Source organism: Cydia strobilella, chromosome 25 (genome assembly GCF_947568885.1).
Source record: "Cydia strobilella chromosome 25, ilCydStro3.1, whole genome shotgun sequence".
Classification (NCBI taxonomy): domain Eukaryota; kingdom Metazoa; phylum Arthropoda; class Insecta; order Lepidoptera; family Tortricidae; genus Cydia; species Cydia strobilella.
Window position 1 is genome coordinate 5,814,939 of NC_086065.1, and position 27,000 is coordinate 5,841,938.

Sequence of the window (27,000 nt, forward strand, 5' to 3'; positions counted from 1 at the left end):
TTGTTCGAGAAATGGGCCCCAGATCTCCTGCTTTTGCACTACATATAGAATTATAAGACAAACGGCTATCGGTTGTTTAATCTTTTACCTCCATTTTTGTCTACCGGATTTTGAAAGAAATGAATACTTATTTATTTATGATTTTTTTAAACATTTCTAAAAAAACACTTTCGTATCTCAATTGCTGTGAAGGCTCTTACATATACGAAATCGTTAGTCTTTGACGTCTCTAAAAATTTGCGTAAGGTTTTAATTTTAAACTAATTAACTCAAGTTATGGCCAGAAAACCAGTTTTTTGGCCTAAAATTGTTCAACTTAATCCTCGTCGCCCTCGTCTGAGGGTTCTGGGTAGAGCTTCTCGGTGTAGAAATATCGCATGTATTCGCCATTGTGTAAATCGATAGCCTGATTTGCCATGTTGCCTATAACAAGACGTTACTCATTTAAGCACCACCCAGGTGACACGTGCAGCCCCAGTAGCATTTATACGTCATTATGACGTCAGCAACGTCATAATAATGAACCACGAGCGAAGCGAGTGGTTCTAAAATAGAATCCTGAGCGTAGCGAGTGTTTCAACACACGAGAAGTAAAATACATTTGCGCCCGTGTATAACACAAAACTTTTCACCTCACTATAGCGAGGAAAATGCAACCTCCACAGGCGTTAGATCATCTTCATCACTGGAATCATTTCATTTCTTTACGATATTATAACAGAAAACTCTGGACGTTGTGTATTTTTACGCGAGTCTTCTTCTTCTTCTTTTAAAATTATGGCTTCAGCCCAGTGGGACTATTACGCCAGTATCAAGGTATTAAGAGGTTTAAAAACGACAAAAATTGTACGGTTGTACAAGAAAGTGTACGGTGATTTGTTAGCTCTTGTAAATCGATAGCTAGACTTTACAAGAAGCACGTGGACTACCGGCCGTTGACTCCAAGATGGTTAAACGCGCTTCAAAATTAATTCTCCATTTACTGCACACTACCACATTAGTTTACTGTATAATAAGCTATCAATATTACACTTTAAACAATATTAATGAGCAAAAAACAAAGTAATTAATCACGATGCTAACTAACAAGATGGCGCTCGAACCGGAAGTCCTTTACACGAGTCGGTGAGAAAAGTTTTTTAGTAAAAAAATTGTTGACAATGTTGACATTTCTGACGTATGAAATGTCAACGATGCGTTTTGAAATTGCATCAACTCAACTTGTGCGTTCAGAATTATATTTAACATCATTATAAAAAAAACAAATTTCTGATGGAATTTTAAGGTTTATAATAAAGCTAAATTTGGTATTTTTCATTAGATTCTCAAACCATGATAATTAATATAGAACGGATCATTATCATAAACGATTTACGTTTTGTTATCTGTCAAGCTACTTAAACACGCTCCAGCCAAGGTCAAATTACTTTCCCCGCTAGTGGATAAAACGCGTTTTTCCCCGCTTGTATTGAAGGATATAAGACAACTTTCCGAGCTAGTGAGGGGAAAAACAAATTAATAATAAATATTAGGTCAGAGATTAACATTACATTATCTCAATTAATAACATTATCTAACAAAAGCTAACCAGATACCTATTAAGCTATAATTTATGTTTAAGAGATAACTATTTCCTTAAAAACATGTCTGCACATTGAAACCAACATGTTATCTCTTTATCAGTCAATAATATTATGATTTTGTCGATAAAATTTAACGATAGTATCGATTATTTTGTAAGTCCATTAAAATAACATTACATCGGCTCCTCTGACGAACAGAACACATGCTTTGTGTGTGACCGTTTTTAGGGTTCCGTACTAAAAATGTATTTTAAACCAAATTCCAAACTAGCACTGACGATCACGGAGCAAAGTCTCGGACGGACAGACAGACAAACGGACATGACGAAACTAAGGGTTCCTAGGTGACTACGAAACTCTAATATAAAAAAGAGGAAGTTCTCCTCAGTTTGTTTGATCCTTTTCAGGGTTCCGTGCCCAAAGGGTAAAAACGGGACCCCATTACTAAGACTTCACTGTCCGTCTGTCTGTCACCAGGCTGTATCTCATGAACCGTGATAGCAAGCTCAAGCTCATAACAGCCGGCCTTGCCAAGGTGACAATCGCTTGCGCTACGACAACGAAACGCTTTGTGTATCTCTATCACTCGTCCATATTAGTGCGACAGTGACAGTTGCATTTCGATCGCTTCGGAGCGTAAGCGATTGGCGTGTTGGCTACGCGGCCAGTTGATAATCACAGATGATGTATTTCTATTGCCGAGTTATATATATTATTATTTGTGGTAGATATAATGATAAATGCCGCTACCAAATCAAATCCCGGTATTTTACCTCGTTCAGCGAGTTGGGCATCATCAGCGGTGTGTTTCCAGGGGGCCGATTTTTGAATTTCGATCGTTCGATTTTGTCACTCGAAAATCTGTTCAAAACGATGAAATGCTATTTTTGAAAATACGAGCGATGGAAATTGGGAATCGAGTGGTATTGACCATTCGTATTCAATTCTATTAGATTACTAGAATTTGAATGCCTTGTATTGTGTGTGAATAGTATCGAAGAGAGCCATAGCCACTTTACCTTCTCAGTGATAGTGGAGAAAGTCATGAGTTGGTCATCATGGTTCGGTAAAGCGTTGGTCATGGGATTAGCCATGGGGAGATCATGGGATTGTCCATAAGGTTGTCATGGGTCGGCCATGGGGTGGTCATGGGGTTGGCCATGGGGTGGTCATGGGATTGTCCATGGGGTCGTTAAGGGTTGGCCATGCTGAGGTCATGGGGTTGGCCATGAGGTGGTTGTGGTATTGGCCATGGGATGGTTATAAAGTTGATCATGGCGGTGGTAAAGTTAATGCGAAAAAAGTTGTGAAAATTTGTCGTATGCGATTGCGATTATTGTCGACCACTCGCCTTCCTTTTCGAACGCAAATTTTTAATACGTATAATGACTTGGCAATCGTATAAAATGCTTTACTCGAACCGTATTCGTAAATATGTGTAATGCTCAAACTGCATATGATTAGCGTTATAATTAGAGTTTTGAATGATTCACGGTTAGTTTCACTAGACTTATATTGACCGGGATATAGACCGTGATTACCTTTTGTATTATTTGTGAGCTCCCGATATTTCGACGCAGTTACATGCATCATGCATCAAACACGCGTAGTGACACCGTGAGTGTAGTGTGTTTGGACAGACCAACGAGTGTGAACGCGACCGGACCAACAAGTGTGAATGAGACCGTTGGTAACGTTGAAAGTGAACGCAGCCGACGCGCAAGAATGAGGGTAGACAGAGCGCTGTCTACACAACTTTGACACCCACCCGCTATCTTCAGTCACCCGTGAACATGATGCATGTAACTGCGTCGAAATATCGGGAGCTCACAAATAATACAAAAGGTAATCACGGTCTATATCCCGGTCAATATAAGTCTAGTGATTAGCGTTATGTTCAATTAGAATTATTTTTAATAAGTAGTTGACGTCATCGTCATAGTATTATATAATCTGTGTCGTCATTATAGGATCATTCTTTATAAATTGTATGATATGTTCACCTCCTAACTAGTCCAAACAAAGTTACGGAGTCAAAAATTGTGTTCCAAGCATTTCCCTCTATACCTTCTTATTTCTTGGCCTAATAAGGTAAAAAAAAAAAAAAACTACTAGCGCCCAAAAGAAAGGGATGAATATGATATTCCTGGTTGTTACTGACTGACAGATTGGTTTGACCAACTATATATATAACGCTGAAGTCACAGACAATCTAACTTTTTTTTATACCACGTCGGTGGCAATCAAGCATACGGCCCGCCTGATGGTAAGCAGTTACCGTAGCTTATGGACGCCTGCAACACCGGAGATATTACACGCGCGTTGCCGACCCTTCAAAAACCTGTACACTCCTTTTTTGAAGAACCCCATACTGTAGCCCCTCGGGAAAACCTCGGCAGGGAGCTCATTCCACAGCCGAAGCGTACGCGGGAGGAAATTCCTCTTAAACCGCACAGTACGCGACCATTTAGGTGCTAGGGTGTGAGGATGAACGGATGAACACCCTGCCGATGGCGAGCGGTGCGGTGATAGAAAGCGGCCGTTGGCATCATGTCAAACAGTTCTTCACTCTTCAGAGCACAGCCAATTGTACAAGCGGTAGAACACGCATAAGGAGGCGAAGTCTTATATTATGTTTCTAATTTTATTATGTAGTTGTAGTTTGATAACCACAAATTATTAAAGGAAAGTGCTGCTTGAAAATGTACATTCATTTAAAAGATTTACCACATCATGCATGGCCGGGTTTCATCGTGTACAGTCTTTAATCAATGCAAAAAAAGGTATTGAACTAATCTCATTAATTCTTTATCAATCCATATCAAATAATCCTCGGTTCCTAGAAGATATTACTTTTTTTAATGTGTCTTTATTCATAAATTAATAAGGTTCTTATTTGCTTGTTTTCGTCTGATATTTTTCCATAAGATTGTCAGAAAATAATAAAAGTCTATATAAGGAAATCATACGAGTTTTGAGCCAGACAGTAGAAAACCAGTTGAGCTGTTTTTCTGTCCATTGTGTTGTACTACAAGTGTTTAGTGTTACCAGTATAAAAAATAATTTAACGTAATGATTGGTAAGTTCCACTTATTTCTAAGAAGTTTCAAATCGTTTGCATCAAATCCTATACGATATACGAGTGTCTTTTCAAAAGGGCTTATTTTTGTATGTTTTTTTTTATAGAGAAATAAGTCAATTGAAAAGATACCCTTCAATTGCCGATCAAGTATAGTATGAATTATCCCAGGTGATTTTTTCGGGCTTGGGCCCTAATCTGTTAAACAAAAGGTATTGTTTCCTTTATGCAGTGGTTACACTGCTTACTGCTAATATCCTAGACATAAGTAATGGGAACATTACCATTCTATTTATCTTCTTCTTCTTCCTCGCGTTATCCCGGCATTTTACCACGGCTCCTGGGAGCCTGGGGTCCGCTTGACAACTAATCCTAAGAATCGACGTAGGCACTAGTTTTTACGAAAGCGACTGCCATCTGACCTTTCAACCCAGAGGGGGAACTAGGCCTTGTTAGGATTAGTCCGGTTTCCTCACGATGTTTTCCTTCACCGAAAAGCGACTGGTAAATATCAAATGATATTTCGTACATAAGTTCCGAAAAACTCATTGGTACGAGCCGGGGTTTGAACCCGCGACCTCCGGATTGAAAGTCGCACGCTCTTACCGCTAGACCACCAGCGCTTTTTACCATTCTATTTATATGGTTCAAATTCATGAAACACCAAACCAGCTGTTCCGATACCTCCGAAGAAAATATTGATTGTTCTCTGAATGAGCTGTCACATAAGTTTGAACCTTAATATCACGATAGTTGCTTTTTAAACAACATGGTTGCTTTGACACGTGCTGAAGACCGCTCTTAAATAAAACAAAGGCTTTTGTTTAACGGATTAGGATGATAAGTAAAAGTCATCTGAGATAATTCATACTACAGGTTCAATGAATATTAATTTAGTTAATCGATCAAATGTCGCAATGTACTCAGAGCCCGTCTTAGCTAACTTTGCAGTACTTTGCACCGACTAGAACACAACAAAGTGAGGGAGTGGCATTGTTAACGTAATATTTTCATAGAATTTTGACATTAATAATGACATGACCACACTTTGTCATTGAAAGCCATGCAGTTATAGTATGAATTTTCTCAAATGATTTTTATGCCTCAGACCCTAATCCGTTAAACAAAAGGCTTTGTTTCTTTTATGGAGAGGCGCTTTAGTCGCGTGCCAAAGCAACCCATGTAGATAATATTATTAAGGTTCAAATTTATGTAACAGCTCATTCTGAGGTAACGAGTTTGGGTAATGAAGGACGATCGGTTGACTTGTGTGTGGCCTCAGAATGAGCTGTTACATTTTGAACCTTATATATAGGACGGTAAAATTTCTTTTTAAACGAGGTTGTTCCCGTTCAGTCAGTAGAAACAACAATAAAATGAATGACAACACACATAAATAAAATATTAAATAAAATATATTGTAACTTCATTCAATTCAGTATTTTTACATCAATGCATCCACCGCCCTCAAGGTCTAACTCTCGTGGCGTGCTTTTACCTAAAACAAAAAAATATGATTAAAGCAAAAAGAAATATATACTAATGTACGCGTCGGAGAGCATTTTTCATGTGCCTATACAAATTATGTATGGCAGAAGCGATGGAGTCCGACCAGAGCCGTCCGCGTCCGCGTCCGTACAAATGTGAAATGCGCGCCGACTCCGCCCGTTCGGTGGGAAATCTAAAATTACTGCAGGTGCAGACTATTACTAGACTTTTGTAATAGCTGGCATCTTAAAAAAGTTTTTTTTTACAGCAAATTGAAATTCTAATTTAATCCATCAATTATTAAAACATTAAAAGAACGTGCTTTTTTGTTTATATTGGAAAAATAATAGATAGTCTTTCTGGAAATCCATAATTGAACACATGTTCATAAATTAGTATTTATTAGGGTTAGTTAGGTTAGGGTTTTCTGCCAAATAATATTATGCAAAAAGAAATTCTGCAAAGTAATATTATGCGAAAAGCAGTATGCGAAAGGTAATTCTGCCAAATGACATTTCTGCCAAGTAACATTATGCAATACAAAAATATGTCAAAACTTTCTGCAATCTGCAGTTGACTGTATTTACATTCTTATTAGATGTAAGCTCTGTACATCACAGTTATCTCTGCACTTTTTTTACACGCAGCAGTAGGAAAGCTCACTACTCTCATTACTTAGTAAAATAAAATAAATTAAGCAAAATAATTTAAAAAACTCACCTGAAATTATATCACCATCAAATTCAAATTTAAGCTTATCAAAAGGTTTCTCAAAGTGCTCAGCACACCGCAACATGGCCGTGGCCATTTTATCATCCGGCCCCACAATAATCTCAAACGGCTTCTTTACATTCTGACACTGGAACTTCAGCTTTATTCCATCTCTGATTTCATTTTCATTACTTGACGAGGAAACCACACTTTGACTGACTATGCCACCGTCTATAAATTTTGCAATACTGTATTCTATTGAGTCTGGGGTATCTTCTGGCTTTATTATCTTACCATTATATGAAAAATATAGTTTATTGTAACTCACATTTTCTGCTTTACTAAAATGCTCAAATATTGGTGTTAATTTTTGAAATTTCCGTAGCTCAAACTTTAAAATTGTTTTGCTTCTCCATTCAACTTTTACGGACATCAATTCGTTTTCCTCTAGAGTTTCGTTTAAATCTTCTATCTCTACAACATCACTGGTTTTTTGGTTGCTGAATAACTGTTGATTATCACACTGGTCGGGGTATTCATCCGTGTTTCCAACGCTGTATATAGGTATCATGGCTTGTAGCATATTTAAAATACTGTGATTTCCTGAATTATTTCTAGAACTCCACGTATTTGAGTTATTTCTGCCTCTGCCGCGTCTTCGGGCGCGTCCCCTGCCACGCCCGCGGGCCAGCTGCTTCGGTGGTTCGATTTCAACACTTTCAACAGTTCTACTCGAATTTCCCGCCATTTCAGTATCCATAGTGGTAGTAGTGGTAGTAGAGTTGGCGTTACTTTTTCTACTTTTACGTTTGGGCAATGACTTTTGAGTATCAGCCAAGTTTGGTGAATTTTGCGCACTAGCAGTCTTTGCTGAATTTCTTGTTTTTCGTTTGGGTCTTGTGTCGGTTATAGGCGGATATAAAGCACGGAAATCTTCTATAGTTATGGAATCACTACTGCACGAATCTGTAGATTTCTTTCTTTTCTTTGATGGAGATGTGTTCATTACCTTTTTTCGTTTTGACGGTGATGTTGTTGGAGTGTCGAGTGGTATGGAATCGTTGAAGTTACAGTCCGTGTCCGCTTTAAAGTTGTTCATCATGGACTTAAGTTGTTGAGTAGGATTCAAAAAGCTATCATCTTCAGAATCCGATGAAGACATTTTTATTGAGAATTATTTAAATAATACAATTGTATAAAACACAAATTGCAAGTTTATCAATTTATCACAAAGACGTACTACGTCAACTAGACAAGCGTTATTTAGTTTAGTTATTTTATGATTTTTATGGTTTAAAATGTCAGTTGCCAGTTGCCAGCGCCGTCAAATGATGTTCAGTGAGTAAATACGTTTTGGGAGCGCACGTATCAAATTGATGAGGTGATAAGAAAGTAATTTAAATGGATTATTTTTCACTTTTTACAATGCTACAATAATCAGTAAGGTGGTAGTCAGACAGACATTAATGTCAAATGAATAATATAATATGATACTATAAGGATACTATTAATATATAATAAAAGTTTATTTCTGAAAGATACATGGTACCTAATTTGAACAAGCAATAACAAAACGCCATAACAATCGATTATTGAAGTTAAAAGACGATTAGATAAGATATCGATCGCGTCTACTCGATATAATTTTGCTGCGTTTCGTTCCTTCTCCAAATTATTTTATTTGTACCTATTGGGCGTTTTTATATTTGTTATACTTTTTTTTTTATGGCATCGCGCTCCTGGCGCATTCAGCCAAACGAGTAAAACGGGGAAACGGAATTAAAGGATTACATACAATAAGGGATAACGGGTAATTCGGAATTTTGGAAAAGGATCAGGAAAAGGTAAATTATAGTAAGTTAAAGTTTAATGTTATGACGTGAGATAAATAAATATAATGATTTAAATATATATGGAGAAGAATCATTAATATACAGGAGTGTTGTAATATATGTGGGAAACGGAACTTTCAAATCTGAAAGCTGTCTTAATAATATAGAACGGTCATATAGGTTACATGCAAAGAATATATGATTAAGATCAGCGGGATCAGCTCCACATGTACATGCAGAACTGGCCACGCGATTTAGTCGTTTCAGGTGTTCCGGTGTACAAACGTGACCCAATCTCATTCGAATTAACATACTAGTTGCAGGTTTTGGCAAAGAGATTTTAGCAAACAGCAGCCTCCTTGCGGTTTCTGATTGCTTGAGAGCAATCATCATCCCACCAAGGCGGAGAAGGTATTTTACCCGATGCACTGTTTTTTATCGGGAAAATTTCATCAGCTGCTTCAGTCATTGTCTCGGCTAAAGAAAAAAAAGCAAGTAACTACATTACTATCATCTATGGCTGGTAAACATAACAATCTCTCCTCTACACGGGCTTTGAAAAGTTTCCAATCAACATTACTTAAATTATACTTAAGCCTAGGGCTAGGTTTTGGAGATGGCGGAATAGAAGATGGAAATGTAATAATGATAGGGTAGTGATCACTCCCATATGTTGACTCCAGAGTATGCCAAGTGAGAGATGACGCAAGATCGACTGACGAAATTGATAAATCAATAGCGCTAATTGACTCTGTTGGAGCTGTTCGGCGAGTTGGAGAGCCATTGTTTAAAATACAAAGATTGTGTTCATCTAAGATATGTATGAGGCGATCTCCATTATAATTAGACGATGAACTACCCCAAACCTGGTGATGTGAATTAAAATCTCCTAAAATTAAAACGGGCCTAGGAAGAGAAGAAATTATTTGTTCAAGCTCAACAAAAATGGATGACGATGGATGAGGAATATATACAGAAATGATACAGATGTTATTTACAATAGCAGCAACAATTGAAAAATCATCGCTATGGGATGAAAGATGAAAAGGTGAAAATGATATGGAATTCCTGACGAGTAGAGCTACTCCGCCCCATCCGCCAGGACGGTCCTCTCTGAGACATGAATATCCCGTAACTCTAAGAAGAGCTCCAGGCTTGAGCCATGTCTCAGAGAGGGTAAAAACAAAGGGTTGAAATTTGTTTAATAAATGAATTAGATCTTGTTTTTTATTAATTATACTTCTGCAGTTCCACTGCACAATTTTGGCCATTATTTTTAATAGTTGAAACAAGTTCTTCAAGCATGGGGGCAACGTAGGACGGTATACTTACATTAGACTGAGATAAATGATTAATTAATGCTTGTATTTCCTCAGCTACTGATACATTATCTTTAAGAGACTCTTGCTGTAGTGCACAGCCGTTTTGAGGAGATGGAATGATATAATCTTTAATTAAAGCATTGTGAGCAGCTACATCGTACCCTGTTGTGTGTTTTCTAACTGTACGTGGTTTCAAAAAAACTGTCTTTTTATAACTATGCGACTGCGTGGTTGTACCCGGGGCTGGATTATGGACCCTACGGTGTAAATTTGGCTGAAACTGTGACTGTGGCGGTGATTGTGTCAGAAGGACATCGGCAAATGATTTTGAAACAGCTGGATGTAATTTAACAGCTTCACCATACGAAATACAATTATTAGCCATAGTTATTTTAATATCCTTCTGTCTCTTGTGCTCTGGGCAAGCCCTATTTGTGGCGAAATGAAAACCATTGCATAAGCAGCAAATGGCATCTTCGTCCTCCACAGAACAGGTATGACCGGCATGTAATTGACCACACTTAAAGCACTTGGGTCTTGATCTACAATTAGTCTTTGTATGTCCAAATTTAGTGCAGTTGAAACACTGAATTGTGGGAAAAATATACAGTTCAACAGGCAGTGAGTTGTAGCAAGAGAATACCCGCTTTGGTAAAACTTGGCCATCAAAAGTAAGGACAACTGTTTCAGAGGGTTGCCATGAAACGGAACCATTAACTAACTGTAACTCTATGGTTCAAACGCTTAACTTTAAGTACTTTTCCACACCCAGTGGGCACGGAAATGTTCGACACTATTTCCTCCTCCGACCATTGTGATGGAATACCACGGACTAGGCCCATGCGCGTAACTGAAAATGATGGTATGTACGCTGTTAAATTTTCTTTGTCAAGTTGAGGATTGGTCACAAACAAATTAGCATCGATATGATTTGCAAAAGCCATAGAAATTCTAGTCCTGCCAATACGTTTCACACTCCCCTTTAAAATATTTTTGAAGGCGTTTTTTACTAAGAACCTACCAAAAGACACCGGGTGCAGGGACGAGTTAGGATCTGTAATATGTTTTAATTGAACGTGCACCGTAAACGGTGCAACATCAGATGTTGAAAATAAATTTCTGCCTACTTTTGTTGTTTGATTATCAGAAACTACTTTATTTGTGTCCGCATTTGTATTAGAATGAGCTTGGGTCTTTTGTACAATTTCACACTCACAAACATATTCTCCACCAGCATTTCGCTTTCTCTTTTTGTTACAATCTTTACACCTCTTATTTTTATATACTTTTCTTTTCAAATCGTTTTTATTGTTTACAGATGTATCTGTACTATCTGTGTCCATGCTGGATTCGATTTCAACATTAATAGCCACCTGGAGGTTTTCCCCTCCAGGGTCGGGAGGATCATCCTCCCCCATTGTAAAGAATTACAAAAGACTTACCTAATATGAATGAATGTTACAATATATACAAGAAACAACAATATTTACATGTAATACTATCTAAAATATATACAAATTACCAATTCACTGATCTTAAGCTTATTTTAAATTTAATTAAATGTACGAGAAACCAAAACACAACCGCCACGTTTCACGTTTCCCGCGCTTTTTTTTCTTTGTTATACTTTATTGTGGTACAACACGGTTTTATCGTCATTTGGGGGAATTTAAAAACGTAGGTTGATGTGTTGGATATTCTACTACATTACTAAACGGCTAAACCGATATCGCAGAATCGATTAAGTTCGACTTAACGCAAGTGCGAAAGGCAAAAATGTTTGCAAAAAAAGAACTGAAACCAACTCACAGAAATTAGTACCTATCAAAATTGAGATTTTTGAAACAAAATGTATACCTACAACTTATTTTTAAATATAATTTGGAATGAGAAATTACCAAAAATGAATACTCTTGTGAGGTGTTACATGAAACGACTAAGCTGATTATGATGATGTTCCATCCTTTTGGCACTCTCAGTTATGATACTCTAATTTATTATGTGAAGATTGTATTATATTAGGTACTTATTAGAATAACTACACTACAGGAAATAAATAAAATAAATCATATCTATGACGCAATTGTATTTACGGTGGGTGATATTCTAATTCCTTAATATTATCTACAGATAAATAATACAGAATATTCGTGTTGCTCCTTTATAAATATCGCAAATGACGTTATAAAAATCACGAAGTTAATTGCTGCAATTCGTGGAAAAATGCGTCACCGTGCTATAAATTTTTATCTTTTGTGCTATAATCTGGTTTAAACCCTAAATATTTGATTTGGATTAGGTGTAGGTACCTAATATGTAAATTCTGACAGAGTTCTTAGTACTTAAGGCGAAATAAAATATTTATGTAAAAAATACATACCTACCTATAGGCAAACAATCGTGTCATTAGAAAATACTTAAAACACGCAAAGTAACTAAATATTACTCTAACTTTACTGCTGGGATGCTGTCCGACTGTTTGTCTTTAGCATAGACCGAAACCTATTTAACCATATGTTTTTTATTGCAGCTAGAAGTTTAACTTTCTTATTGGCGCTGGGAGCCACCATGGCGACGTACCGCTCCTTCGAGGGTGTGAACCCCAATACCCTCTCCTGCGACCCTGAGGGCCAGGTATGTACCATATAACAACATACTGAGGGCCGACAGCGAAAAACGAAAATCGAAATTTCGTTTTCTGCCTCTATCGCTCTTGCCCATTTAAGCGATAGAGAGGCGGATAAATAATTAATTACGATTTTCGTTTTTGTCCCTCAGAGGTCGAGGGCGTGCATTCGATTCAAAAATTAATCGATAGATCGCTTTATTGCGTCGTCTTCGGACATCCCTACTTTTATTTGTCAAAACGGTTGTCAAAGCGTTATGACTACTAACCGACTAAATTGCGTACATTGTTTACGGTATGTTTTCGGCTATTTCACAACATGTTTTGAAATTAGTTGTATTGCTATTGCATTTGCTGTTGCTGCACCTGCACATTCTGTTGATAAGTGACGAATGTAGCTTCCCGTTCCCGATAAAATGGGTTCGTTTACAGACGCCGAGGAAGAGAAATTAATTAAAATGGTTATATCTCATGATATATTATATAATGCGTCTCATGCAAATTATAAAAGTAATTTAATTAAGGACAATGTGTGGAAGCAGATTGGAAAGGAGTTGAACAGAAACGGTGAGTTTCATTTTGTATCGAAATAACTAAAATTTAAGTTAAGGCGGTTCCCTGAGCCAGAAGGCGAAAAATCTCAATTATATGATCATGTTTTTCTAAGAGGCGTTGATATTCGTAGACGTGAAAAAAATATATGTAGTTCTTGACTATATTATCTTTAACAACATAGCTTCCGATACACGAATTATGACACTTCGCTCGATACAATTAATTCCCAAAGTAACCTCTAACTCGGACTTTTAATCCTACTTTACTCGGTTATTTATTATATTTATATTTATATTTATTCAACATTACATGTCATGTGCATTATGTGATACTATAAACAAAAAAAGAAGAAAAAACAATCTTAACGTAAATAGTAATTTCATAGCTTTAGAATTTCGATATTGTAAGGTAACGTTTTTAAAATAAATAAAAACCGACAAAATTCGATCAAAATTGACACTTGGCGCGTATGTTCTTTCTTGCGAGATGTGACAAAGACAGTGGCAAACCGATGGAACGGCCTTAAATTGAAACATGATTGTTCAATTGGGGTAAAATATAAAATATCTATATTTTGCTTAGTTTATGAAAGTTTTTCTCTTATCAAATGCATCAAAACGAGTGAAATCAACTATGTTTACCTTTGTGTGTTTCTTTAGCTTCGTATATAGCAATATAGGATATATCTAGTTTTTTGGCTTTAGTTTCGCATCAAGACTATGTAGAAAACAATGTACATTATTACTTAGCTTCACTGCATATATTAGTATACCCTTCAAAATTATAACTTTTCTGAGCAACTTCCTGGTATCCGATTCAGTTGAAACTTGGACTACTCCCTTAACTCCGATGATAGTGCAAATGTTAATATTTAACTGGTCTGATGATGCAGTTGGAATTGGAAGGTAGCAAATGGAACTCCTTGATGGAAAAACACAAACACATCGAGTTTAGCCTCATTAGAAAGGTATCAATAAGTAATTGATAGACATGCAAACAAGAAGAAGTACAAGAAAAAGTGTGTTACAACAACAAGAGAAATCAGAAATCATCACATTTATTCATGATAAACTATAACATACACAATACATGTATAAAGAAGTAATATCTGGGAGACTGAGCTTTGCTCGGAAAACATATAAAAACTCAAAAATGCGCATTTTCCCCGAGATAAGACCTAGCTAGATTGATTTTTCGCCCCCGAATACCCCCATATAGCAAATTTCATCGAAATTGTTAGAGCAGTTTCTGAGATTCCCGAAATATATAAATAAGACATAAGATAAATATAAAATAAATACGAAAATTACCACGAAATGGTCCCGCCTCAGCATGATGCTAACCAAAAAGTCAGCACTGGCTGATCTTCCAAGACCATTTGTGGGCCACGAACGCAGCTGTATGCTATCATAAAACTGAACACTTGTGTTACTACATACCTATTATTTGCTTACAGGTGGGGATTGTAAAAAGAAATGGAAATGCATAAGAGACACCTATCACAGATATAAAAAGAAAATAAGAGCTACTGGTGCTGTTCCTAAACAAACGAAAGATCGGAGGCATATTTTATTATCATTTCTGGACAGCTTTCCCCCCCAACCAAGATCAGGAGGAGGTTATTGTGGTGGTACCCAAGAATTATTGGAAGAAGAAAATCATTGGCAAGAGGGAGAAATACAAAATTCTACGGAACTAAGTAATGATTCAGACGCACACATGTTAATGCCAGATATAATTATAAAAGAAGAATACAGTGAAACGGATGTACAAATGTTCGGTATTTCAGAAAGTAATGGTATAGACGCATCGCCTAAGAAAAAAATAGCAAAACTGACAAATAGCGATGACCCCTTGCAAGAACGAGACAAAGAACCGAGTACCTTATTTAAGAACAATAGAAAGAAGGGAGATGACATAGACTTGTTTTGTCGCCATCTTGAGGAAGTGCTGCGGAATCTACCTCCAATAGAGAAGGCGAAAGCAAAACTGGAGATGAATAATATCCTGTCAAAATATGAGATTTTGGTGGCAACAAAGTTTGAAAGACTAAGTTATTCATCGGTGTTAAATTATTCAACAGATTTAGAGAATGCAGACAACTCATATTCAGATATGCAAAACAATGATCAAACAGATTAATGTGTAACGTTTGTGTGTCGTGGTCAAAAATCGCGGGTTCAAACCTCAATTGTAATGTGTAGAGCGGGAAAATTTGCTCTCGAAAAATTGCAAAAAGATTACTAAAACTTTGGTATCATACATGAAGAGGTTAACTAATATGGAGATAATTTAAATACCTATGCAGTATGCAGACCTCAAGGATATCGACTTTGCAGACGACCTCTGCCTTATAGCAACAACGCGTGAGCAACTCCAAGACAAGGCAGAAGATCTAGCAGAAGAGGCTGAAAAGGAAGGATTGCGCATTAACTTCAAGAATACAAAGTTAAAATCACCAAATATCAACAAGGGGGAGGGGGGGTCAAATATGATCACATGATTTCTGGACGACCCCTTAGGGGCCCGTGTATGCTAGCCTGTGATATGGCTTGTCTCTGACGTTATTTTGTCCACACAACGCGTGGCCATACGCCCATCCCTACGCTTCTGGACTATAACATATGGAAGCGAAACCTGGACTCTATGAGAGCTAAGATAAATGTTAGTTGTGACTGTTGGCAAATTAAGAAATAAAATGTACATGGAGACGAAAGTGTTTTAATATTTATTATTTAAGTTTTTATTCTCCTTTGTTTAAAAAATCCTATATATGTATTGCTATAACAGTTTAAAAGTTTAATAATAAAAAACCGGCCAAGTGCGAGTCGGACGCGCCCACCGTGGGTTCCGTACTTTTTAGTATTTGTTGTTTAGCGGCAACAGAAATACATCATCTGTGAAAATTTGAACTTTCTAGCTATCACGGTTCATGAGATACAACCTGGTGACAGACAGACGGACAGTGGAGTCTTAGTAATAGGGTCCCGTTTTTACCCTTTGGGTACGGAACCCTAAAAATCATAATTCGAATTGATTAAGTCACTAAAGGTAATCTTCAACATTGCTAATAACATTTTAGGCAAACCGTATTGTGATTTAAAAAAGCGGTAGGATTTTTCAAAAACCTACGAGCCACGGCTCCTTGCCTACGGCACCTTAAAATGGTGACTATTGTTTCCAAGGGCCTGACACTCTTTGATAGAGAAAGATAGTCTTATTGCGATTCCTCTAAGAGGAAAGAGAAAATAGTTCCATGCTTTGTCTTTATCACCGACCGGGCATTTTTTCATGGTCGGGTTATGTTATGGCATCATAGCAAGGAGGCTATGGCGAAATACCGAAATTTATAAGTGAAAGAGAAAAGACATTGGACATGCAAACTGGATAAATTGCGTAGTATACATTTTATATGAATATTCTTTCTCTTACCCCCGGAGAACTATTATATAATCTGTGCCCCCGGTCGCTCGGTGGCGCGTCTAGAACTATGTACTTGTATATACTATGTCTATGATTGTTTCAGATTTTCCTCCTGCTGCCTCACCACGAAGAGTGCGATAAGTTCTACATGTGTACTCACGGAAAGGAGGTTCAGTTCCAATGTCCCAAAGGCACCATCTTTGATTTTGAAATACAGGTTAGATACCAACCATTTAGCAGTGACGTCAGCGACGTCATAATGACGTAATTATGGCGTCATAATGACGTAATTATGGCGTCATAATGACGTCGCTGACGTCATAATGACGTATAAATGCTGTTAGGTGAGATACAATAATATAGAGAGAAAATGCCCCCTCCCCCATTTGACCGAACGAGATGCTCTTATGAGTCTTATGGAACTTTCAGTAGGAGTAGCAGAGAAAGCGCTATTATTGTTTGTCCTTGTCATAGTCTCACTTTTCCTTTCTGCCTACTTCTAAAAAGTCCTAAGTGACGTAGAATTTTTTGTTGCCCACAGTTTTTATAGTGGGTAACAAATGAACCCGACCAAATTACGTAGGTTGGTATGTTGTCGGGAATGTTAAAACGTGATTTTAATTTTATCGCATTGCGTATGTTCTGTCCCTCAGGGACGCACTATTTTAGGTCTATAGTTACCAACATTTACAATGTTATCATTGTTATCATCATTGTCTCATATTTTCGTCTTAGTTTTAGGTTGTACCTACAGTCTACACCCTTCAATGTTTTATATCAGGGGTCGGCAACAGGCGGCCCGCGAGCCTCCTTGGCTATTTTGTATATAATTTTGACAAACGACAATACCTGATAGTCATAAATATTAACAAAGTGCGGCCTGCGTCAATTTCGTTAACTACTATGTGGCCCTTGGGTGCTAAAAGGTTGCCGACCCCTGTTTTATATGAACGTACGATTAAACAAGAATAGGTACCCAATTCAAAAGGTACTTAAATACAAAATACACGTACGCTACGTACGCCCCCTTTTTTATATATTTATTTATTGCAAAGGGAAACAAACAACATATAATCACACATATAGTTTAACAAATTGAGTTGACACAACAGCCAGAACAGTTTCCACTTAATGGTAACACAATTATTGCTCTGAGAGAAACAACATGCAGTACATGCACATTCGTAAATTAACAAGGCAATTACAAACTAAAACTAAGATTATACATTTTTTAAACATCTATCGTTAAATTTAAATAATCACAATTATTTAGCAGTGGCGCTAGTGACTAATGAGCACGTTGATGGGCTCTTAATCCCAGGTAGCAAAATAACGTCAGCGACGTCGTAATGACGTAATTATGACGTCGCTGACGTCATTTTACGTCATTTTGCTACCTGGGATAATATGTAATGTAAATAATTTTGAATGACCCGCAGGGTTGCGAGTGGTCCTGGGCGACCACTTGCGAGCTTCGCCCGCCGATTAAGGAAGATTCTTCCAGTGAGGAATCTTTCGAGGGCTCCGGAGACAGCAGCGAAGAACATTGGTCTCCGAAGGACAACGCTCAGATCGGTAAGGAAAAATAAAACGTAAAGGGCCCTCCACACTCGTGCGCGAATTGCGGCGTGAAGCCGCGTAGTCTGGAGCGGCTTAAGAGCCAACAGGAGGTGAGCCCGGGTTCAATTTTGAGATTTCAAGTTGAATATCGCCGTCGCTCTGACGGGGGCGGTACCGCGTAGCGAGGGACTAATGGGACTATCCCAGTGTGTGTGGTGCACGCACACAGACGCGCACGCATTTTGCGCTCCTCGCCGGCCTCTGCTGTCCGGCCCGCTACGCTATAGCTATGCATACCACATACCACGCCACACACCACCCAGTTCTTTTCTTACTTTATTCTTCGATTATAACTCGTTCGCTCGCTACCACCACTAAGCGTTTGCTTATTCCCTGTTATTGTGGTTAACTCCTTGATTTTAAGTAACTGAATTCAATATCCTTCTGCAACCTGCAATCTAATTAACATTTCGAGGTACAGAAGAGTAAAAAAACATAACATAACATGGACATAAGTACAAGAAAACATTGTTGTATAAAAACATACAAGATAACGGCTGTTAAATTAATCCAATTAAATATTTTTAAATATAAACAATAATATTAAATTATAGTCGTGAGTATTTTAAAAGTAAAACTCCCCTATACCTTGACTTTCAACAAAGTATTTTACTTATAACTTACTTGGTTCGTATGAATTAGTGACATACCTATTTAAAAAAGAAAGCTATAACTCCCGCGGGAACAATAAGGCCTTTTCCCTTCAGTGCACCTGCATAGAATAAGATCTTTTCGGACAAGTGTGATTAAAAACAAATTTGCCGCTCTCCGGCTACGTGGAATAGACAAAAATAGCCTCAGGTTAGATAAAATATCATAACAAAGAAACATGTGACATGTGATATTTCTTACTTTGATGTAATTATACAGTTTTATTAATTGTCCGTTTTTTATTTATGAGTCAGATTTTGATAAAAATGTTTGAAGAGCTAATTCTGGTCGGAATAAATATGAAACCCCAATTTGGGACAATAGTCTAGTCTACAAAACGTTCAAGGGGGTGAAAAATATAGTGTAAGCTGTTCGCATAAAAAAACCGCAAATCGATGTACAGGTTACCCGTTTGGTACACGTATACTAGAGGTAAGGTAATTCCCTTAGGAGGGAGTGCTGAAACCTTTTTTTTATATAATTTTTTTTTTCAAACCTATCGTATTCTTCTCTTATCTATCATACGAAAGGGCTTTTCGAAGTACCTCAAAAGGAAAAACGGAACCCTTATAGGATCGTGCGTCTGTCTGTCTGTGTGTCCGTCTGTCACAGCCTATTTTCTCCGAAACTACTGGACCAATTAAGTTGAAATTTGGTATACATATGTAAGTTTATGACCCAAAGACGGACATGTAACGTAAACAAATGAATTTTAAACATGGAGGCCACTTTTGGGGGGTAAATGAGAAAATTAAAAATAAAGTATTTCAAACTATATCGTGTTATATATCAAATGAAAGAGCTCATTGTGAGAATCTGTAATACATTTTTTTTATAATTTAGGATAAACAATTTAGAAGTAATTCAAGAAAATAGGCAAAAAATGACCATTCCCCCCCTTTATCTCCGAAACTACTGGGTCTAAAATTAAAAAAAAAACGCAAAATAGATCTTTACCAAAAGATTACAGGAAAACCTATTGGAAATTGCAGTCAAGCGTGAGTCGGACTTAATTACTTAGTTTTTGATCCGATCCCTACGGGTTTTTTAAAGACATTTCACTCACGTTTCATATAAAAAATACATTGTTTAAATTTTGTAATGTACAGAAAACCCTTGGAACGCGAGTCCGACTCGCACTTGGCCGGTTTTTCTTAAATTGAAACAAAAATAATTTTCAAAACATACCAAGTTTGGGCTCCTCCAGTTACGATATGGCTGATTTTTTTGGTACAATATACCACAAATGATACGTGATATCCTCATATCGATCCCCAAAAAAGCAATTTTAAAAATAATTTTATTTAGTTTTTTTTTTTTCAATACAAAGTGACACAATCTACTTCAATACCGATTTTACGAGACTTATGGAACTGTACTGCAGATACGGTACATATTAATCATACAATGATACGTAATATCCATATATCCAATGGGAAATACCTCTTTAACCCTTTAACTTGTTTAATTCTTTTTGTTTTAATTTACATAATAAGGGATTTTTTTTAGGAACTGCGGGTCAAAAATTTTGTTTTGACCTCTTAGTATGCGTGTGCCAAACGGCTAACCTGTACATCGATTTGCGGTTTTTCATTGAAATTGGGCTTGTACGGCTGCCACTAATAGAGATACTAATTCCTAAAAATACGTATGATACCTCATTGGATTCGGAATGATGTTTAGAAAAATGTATTCGAAGCGTTAATTTATTCCCACATAAAAAAAGTTCAAAAGCTATTAACAAAAAACGGTCAAGTGCGAGTCGGACTCGCGCACGAAGGGTTTCGTACCATTACGCAAAAAACGGCAAAAAAATCACGTTTGTTGTTTGGGAGCGACATTTAAATATTTATTTTATTTTAATGTTTCGTTCATATATTCAGATTTGTGTATGAAAATGTGAAACTATTATTTCTAAAATAAATTATTCGTCCCTAATTTACACAAAATTTATACCAAATTTGATCTCATAGATCATGATCAACAGATAGGTAGAAATAGAGGCAAACTGGACCGCAGAAGCCGACTTTTCCCCTTCCTTTTTGGGGGGTAGCCAGGACTTAATCTCGTAGCTAGTGCGTCAGCTCAGCTTTGTATGAACCAAGGAATAATAAATAGTATATCCCCTGAGGCCAAAGTGCATACTCACTTTACTTACTTCGCCTACTAAGAGGCAAATCGCGACTTTGTAATGGTTTATCGATCTTATCACATCACTAGATTATCGACATTCAATGTCGACAATTGCCCATCACTTTTCTGTCTGTGTACGTATTTAGAAACTTGACCCCGCCCCTAAAATTAGTACGATAAGGACAACTGCAGCTTAGGCGAAAAATCCTGCGTAAAAATCTCAAAAATCGAGGTTTTGTACTCGACTGTTTCCTCCTCCAAAACTTAACCAATCGTAACCAAATTTGGAAATCTAAATGATTATGAAATTGTCTGTGTCGGACTGTTTTGATCTTTTGGCTAATTGATATCAGTTTTGAATACCACGCCTCTCATTGCGGCATAGTCAGTGAGGCCATTTTTGGCCATGTTTGAAGGGCTCTATCGCCTTAAAAAACAAAAATATCAAAAAAAGCAAAACACACCGACACAGATATTGACAATATTAATCTGTGTTGAAAAAATCATTCCTCTAGCTTCAAAAACCACGGAGGAAACAGTCGAGTACGTTTGTATGGAGAAATGACCACTCCTGTTGGCTCTTAAGGTCAATGTGGAGAAGCCAACTAACCAAAAAAATTATATGCCGGTCTATATTCCAGTGAAGATTTCGTGGGCTAAGGAGAGCGAACAATACACTCTCCACTGTACAGTCGTTTTTACAAGCTTAGTAGCTGTAGCTGTTAGTAGTGTTAGTAGTAGTAGTAGTAGTAGTGAGGTTGTCTCAGAAGTACCACGTCACAGTGACACCGGAGGTAGGTCAACTCAAGAGGAACGTAACCAGCCTAACATGACCCCAGTAAAAGACGCACGGTTTTCGAGTATTTTTTTTTAACCGAAACAAATTTTTTTAGTACCTACCAGCATCGATAACTCGAAAACCATGCAACTTTTACTGGGGTCATGTTCGGCTGGGCGGAATGCCTAACTGCATTACTCCACGTAAAAAAACACGCTGGTTAGAGTTTTGAATGGTGAGGTTCCTCTCAGTTGACCTACCTCCGGTGTCACTGTGACGTGGTTCTTCTGGGACATCCTGTATGTAGGTGTGTCAGTTAGTTAGTGTGGGACAAATATTGAAAGCTAAATTTGACCCACTTCCCGATTTCTGATTGAGCTGATATTTTGCATACCTACGTATGTAAATCGGATGACAATGCAATTAATGACAATGCAATATTATGTTGATATAGAGCTGATTTGATGATGGAGACAGGAGGCGGCAATGGGAACTCGGTGATAAAACAACGCAAACTAAGTCAGCGATAATAACTTGTACAAAAAATTAAATTTTTGCCAAAAAGTTTTGAAGAAAACAACACACTAGTCTCTAGTAAACGGCAGAGAGCTCATTTCATAGCAGTAGCCTCCGCGGGAGGAAATTGTATTTTTTTTTCTTTATTGCACAGTAAAAGTTGTACAAATTCTTTTTAAACCGCACAGTGCGTGACCATCATTGATGTTATAAGGTGTGAGGATGAACACCCTGCCTGCGTGCCTGCTGGATAGCGTAAAGGTGTTATCAGAGCCAGTTCGCTAAATCTGTGATACCCATTTCCAGGTGTCTTGGACCTGCTGAGCAGTGCTGTCGTGAAACCAGTGGATGCACAAAACTTCCGCACCATCTTGGACTGCGAGAGTCCGGCGTCTGCTGCCAAGCGGCTGCCGTACAGGTTAGGAAGAAACTTATTGTTTTTATTTTATTATTCTATTTATTATTTATTTTTATTATTATTCTGTAATTCGGGATTAATTGAAAACCAGCGCTGGGACATTCGCACGAGAGCTTTTTCAACGCGCGTTAAAAAAGCGTTTGAATGACACAAATGAAAACGTGTGCATTTATTCACACGATGGCGGTAGCGCTTTTTATCAAGCGTTGTTGGATTTTCAATTTTAGGTTTTGGTCTTTAAATCGAATTTAGCGTCTGCCCGCAGATTCAAGCGCTTTTTAACGCGCGTTGAAAAAGCTCTCGTGCGAATGGGGCCTAACTAGTTTATACGCCACATAGTAAAAGCAACTTGGTGTTTTTAGAGGTGACTGCCAGCGTTACTGGAGCTGCTCCAACGGCGTACCTCAAGCCGCGTTCTGCTCTGACGGCCTGTTCTTCAACGAACGCACGCAGCAGTGCGACTTCGAGGCCAACAGCAAGTGCGTCGACAGCCAGCATAACGAGCTGGGCGGAGAATTTATTGAGTACAAGTAATTTTATTTCTGTGAAGTTCGAAGACCAGCTTTATTTTATAAAGGCCACCCCACACTGGCGTCTTTTGAACGTCGGCGTCGTCTGTATCTTTAGGTAGTTAAATAAATGTAAACAATGTGTTTTTAGCTTTTCGGGTACTTGAAACATTTATCAGTTAACCAACCAAAATAGAAAACTGCCCGGATCTGTTCCTTCATCGTTCTGGCTTTAACCTATTTCATTTAATCGTGTAATGTACCCTCAAATGAGATAGAATAGATATTCGATCTCGTTTTAGGTTCTTTACTAGGGCGAAGTAATAGCAAATATTACAATACTAAATTACTATAGATTGATCAAGTCATTTCGATTTATTCTTATTAACAAAATAGCCCGATTATAGCAGCTTCGTTGTTATGTTGAGAAAGTAATATATCGCAGTAAAAATTCTGTAAGTTTTGGCATTTGGCACATCGAGTTAAATTAATTGATCTGAAGAGTTTTCTTGCCCAATAAAATACCTAATTGTGGTTTGTTTACATTCTTTTAAATAACTACCTTGGCTGAATGCGCCAGGAGCCCGATGCCATTTAAAAAAAAAACCTACCTAATGATACAGACTTAAGTCAGTACAAAGTAATGTCGCTCAGCAGTTGCACCAACGTTGCGTCGAGCGGCAGCTATTATATAGAGTTGACTAGATGCTAACGCTCGGGAGACGCTAGAGTGGGGTCTCTCTAAAGCTACAAATTATACCTTCTCGCGTCGACAGTTAGTCCTTATGATAGTTCATTTTTATAGACAGACATTTTCTGGAAGTTAAGCACAATAATTTATTAAAAAAGAGACATGTAAGTTATGTTATGAAAATACAGTCAAAACATAGATAGATAGATAATAGTTTATACTTTATTCATCACACATGGTAATCGACCACCATGCCTGAGAAACCTTAGCTGAGGACCGTGACGGATGGCGCAAGCGTGTTGTGGAGGGGAGTAGGCTATGCGACCAAGCCTGGTTTAATGCGTTAGATAGCAGAAGGTGTCGCAGAAAGCAAACCGGGACTGGAACCTCGGGTGGCATGAGCTTTCTCTGCCAAAAATGTGGGAGGTCGTTCCGCTCACATCTATCTTTGCGCTCACGCATCGGCCTCCACAGTCACCAAACCCGTTGCCTAAACAACAATGTATAAATCGTTTGCAATGGACGCAAAGGCCTGTGATGATGTACACAATATCTATACTAACTAGTGCGACTAGTCAGGAATTATTAAACTAAGGTTGCATGTCATAATTTGTAACATTACACTTCATTAAATTCATTTATTATATTCTTCAATTGTTTTTAAATCAAGCCCAACCAAGAGATTTTAAGGAACTGTCATATAATAAAGGGACCATCTATGGATGGTATAGAAAGGATGCCAATCTCTTATGGCAGAATTGTTGCAAAAGTGACCGCTTTCTGCTTTAAATAATAGTTCCTATAATCTCTCCGGTGGCGCTAGTTAAGCTCTGGGACATGAGTATAACATGAACCATATGAGGCAAAAAGTAACCCGACCAAATTACGTAGGTTGCTTTTGGTAGTATTTCGGTGTATGGTGGCGCCGCCTAATTACTGTTTTTTGATGGACACTTTTCATACATAGAGATTTGGCTCGTTTATATAGTCTCCTTGGGACCATCATTCGACTCGAGGTGCCACCGACTGTCGTAACTCGAGGAAGTTAAGTGTACATTTGCTAAGACATATTTTATTGTGACATGAGATTATGATGGGACGTATTTCTTGTGTTTGTTTGATACCTGTAATGCCTGGTTTACATGCGTAGGTAAGCCTCGACAAGCCTTAGGGGACGCAGCTATGCGGTGGAATGAGAGCAATATCGCTTGCTCCCTCTAACACATAACTGCGTCCCTGAGGCTTGTCGAGGCTTGCCACGCATGTAAAACCAGGCATTACAGTTACAGGTATCAAACACAAACACAACTAATACGTCCCTTCATAATCTCATGTCACAATCAAATATTATGTCTTATCCACGGCGATAAGTGATAATACTAATCTATTTGCAGCTTAGATATATATTGGTCTTCTAACCTCAATATACGATTCCAGGTAGCAAAGTGACGTCATTATGACGTCATAATGACGTATAAATGCTACCTGGGATATATTAGGAGCAATCTCTAACTCTCTCTTAGTTGTCAGAGGTGCGCTGGGCGTTTTTCGCGTCACATCGCGATAAATGAGGTAGTTCGCAGGGCTTTGGTCTCAGCCAATGTTCCCTGTGTCCTGGAGCCTCCGAGATTGTGCCGGGCAGGCCAGATGGTCTTACATTGATTCCTTGGCAGAAGGGTCGGAGCCTCTTATGGGACGCAACGTGTGTTAGCACCTTTGCCCCATCCATCTGAGTCAGACCATCAGTGCTGCTGGTTCAGCTGCGGAGTATGCGGCTAAACAGAAGCATACGAAGTACTCTGCCTTGGAACCAAAACTAAGGAGTTTGTGTGGGAATTGGGTCGGCGACTGAGAGATAGGGGTTGCGATCCTCGCTCCGGATCGTACCTGGTCCGACAGATCTTGGCAATTCAACGGGGCAACGCTGCCAGTGTCATGGGGACGTTTGGGCCGGCTACGGTCCGGGGTGGCACCATAGCCTAGTTTTATTTAGTGGTTATCATTGACAAAGCCTGTTGCGGATTACGTCGTTTGTAAGTAAATGACGTAGCCTGTAGCTGATTTGCTTTTGTGCCCACTTGACGGAGCCTGCGTTGCTGATCACGAATATGCATGGACTTTCTATTTATTAATATTTTGAGATTTTTGATTATTTGTAAATAAATATTTTTTTATAAATCTCTAACTAAATACCTATATGTACTTGTGAATTTGTGTGAACATTCAGTATTTTCACTAATGAACAAACATTAATGTATATTAGCTAAAAATGTTATATAAACAATTTCCAAATTTAAAAATAAATATAGATAAAATACGACTATAAATTAGGCTATAATACAATTTAAGTATATAGTTAGTTAAGAAACTTTATATACCTAAAAACCAATTGAGGGGCTTTAGTCGTATTTTTTTAAATAATTGTTTTGCGTTATTCTTGCACAAAATATGTATTTGTGCCATTCTCAACCAAAAGGGTACTTATTGTCGGTTGTCAATAAGGCGCTATTTCCATACAGCTTCAATTTGAACTCAACCTTATCGACAAGCGACAATGTGGTACCTTTTGACTGAAAACGTCACATTTTGTTGTTGTATTCTTAAAGCTTGACAAATTGATGTTGACATATTAAGTAAATATAAATACCTCACTTTATGGATGGTATAGAAAGGATGCCAATCTCTTATAGCAGAATGGTTGCAAAAGTGACCGCTTTCAGCTTTAAATAATAGTTCCTAATCTCTCCGGTGGCGCTAGTTAGGCTCTGGGACATGAGTATAACATGAACCATATAAGGCAATAAATAACCCGACCAAATTACTTAGGTTGTTTTTGGTAGTATTTCGGTGTATGGTGGCGCCGCCTAATTACTGCTTTTTGATGGACACTTTTCGTACATAGAGATTTGGCTCCTCTATATAGTCTCCATGCCTCACTTTTTGAAAGCAAAAATGCAAAAGAAAAATGGATCTTTTTATTACATAGGTGTGTAAGAATTTAGGTATTGATAGATTTGTATCTGAGTAAGAAAAACAACGTAAATACAATTTTTTGTGCAATAAAT

The 27,000-nt window shown here is 37.8% G+C and overlaps 3 protein-coding genes across 3 annotated transcripts; 2 read left to right on the forward strand and 1 right to left on the reverse strand.

The window, feature by feature from the left end:
* The first annotated feature begins 4,578 nt into the window (after positions 1-4,578).
* On the forward strand, positions 4,579-25,056 carry LOC134752874 (probable chitinase 10). The gene is made up of 6 exons (XM_063688644.1): positions 4,579-4,662; positions 12,546-12,649; positions 16,723-16,836; positions 18,059-18,194; positions 22,624-22,735; positions 23,098-25,056. The coding sequence occupies exons 1-6, from the start codon at positions 4,656-4,658 to the stop codon at positions 23,267-23,269; spliced, it is 645 nt and encodes a 214-aa protein (XP_063544714.1). The 5' UTR covers positions 4,579-4,655; the 3' UTR covers positions 23,270-25,056.
* LOC134752842 (DNA repair protein Rad60) lies at positions 6,063-8,179 on the reverse strand. Its single transcript, XM_063688603.1, has 2 exons — positions 6,871-8,179; positions 6,063-6,160 (listed from the first exon to the last, which is right to left on the reverse strand). The coding sequence occupies exons 1-2, from the start codon at positions 8,021-8,023 to the stop codon at positions 6,093-6,095; spliced, it is 1,221 nt and encodes a 406-aa protein (XP_063544673.1). The 5' UTR covers positions 8,024-8,179; the 3' UTR covers positions 6,063-6,092.
* Positions 13,011-15,891, forward strand: LOC134752955 (transcription factor Adf-1-like). Its single transcript, XM_063688735.1, has 2 exons — positions 13,011-13,208; positions 14,653-15,891. Exons 1-2 carry the CDS (start codon positions 13,058-13,060, stop codon positions 15,336-15,338), a joined length of 837 nt encoding a protein of 278 aa, XP_063544805.1. The 5' UTR covers positions 13,011-13,057; the 3' UTR covers positions 15,339-15,891.
* Positions 25,057-27,000: the final 1,944 nt, after the last annotated feature.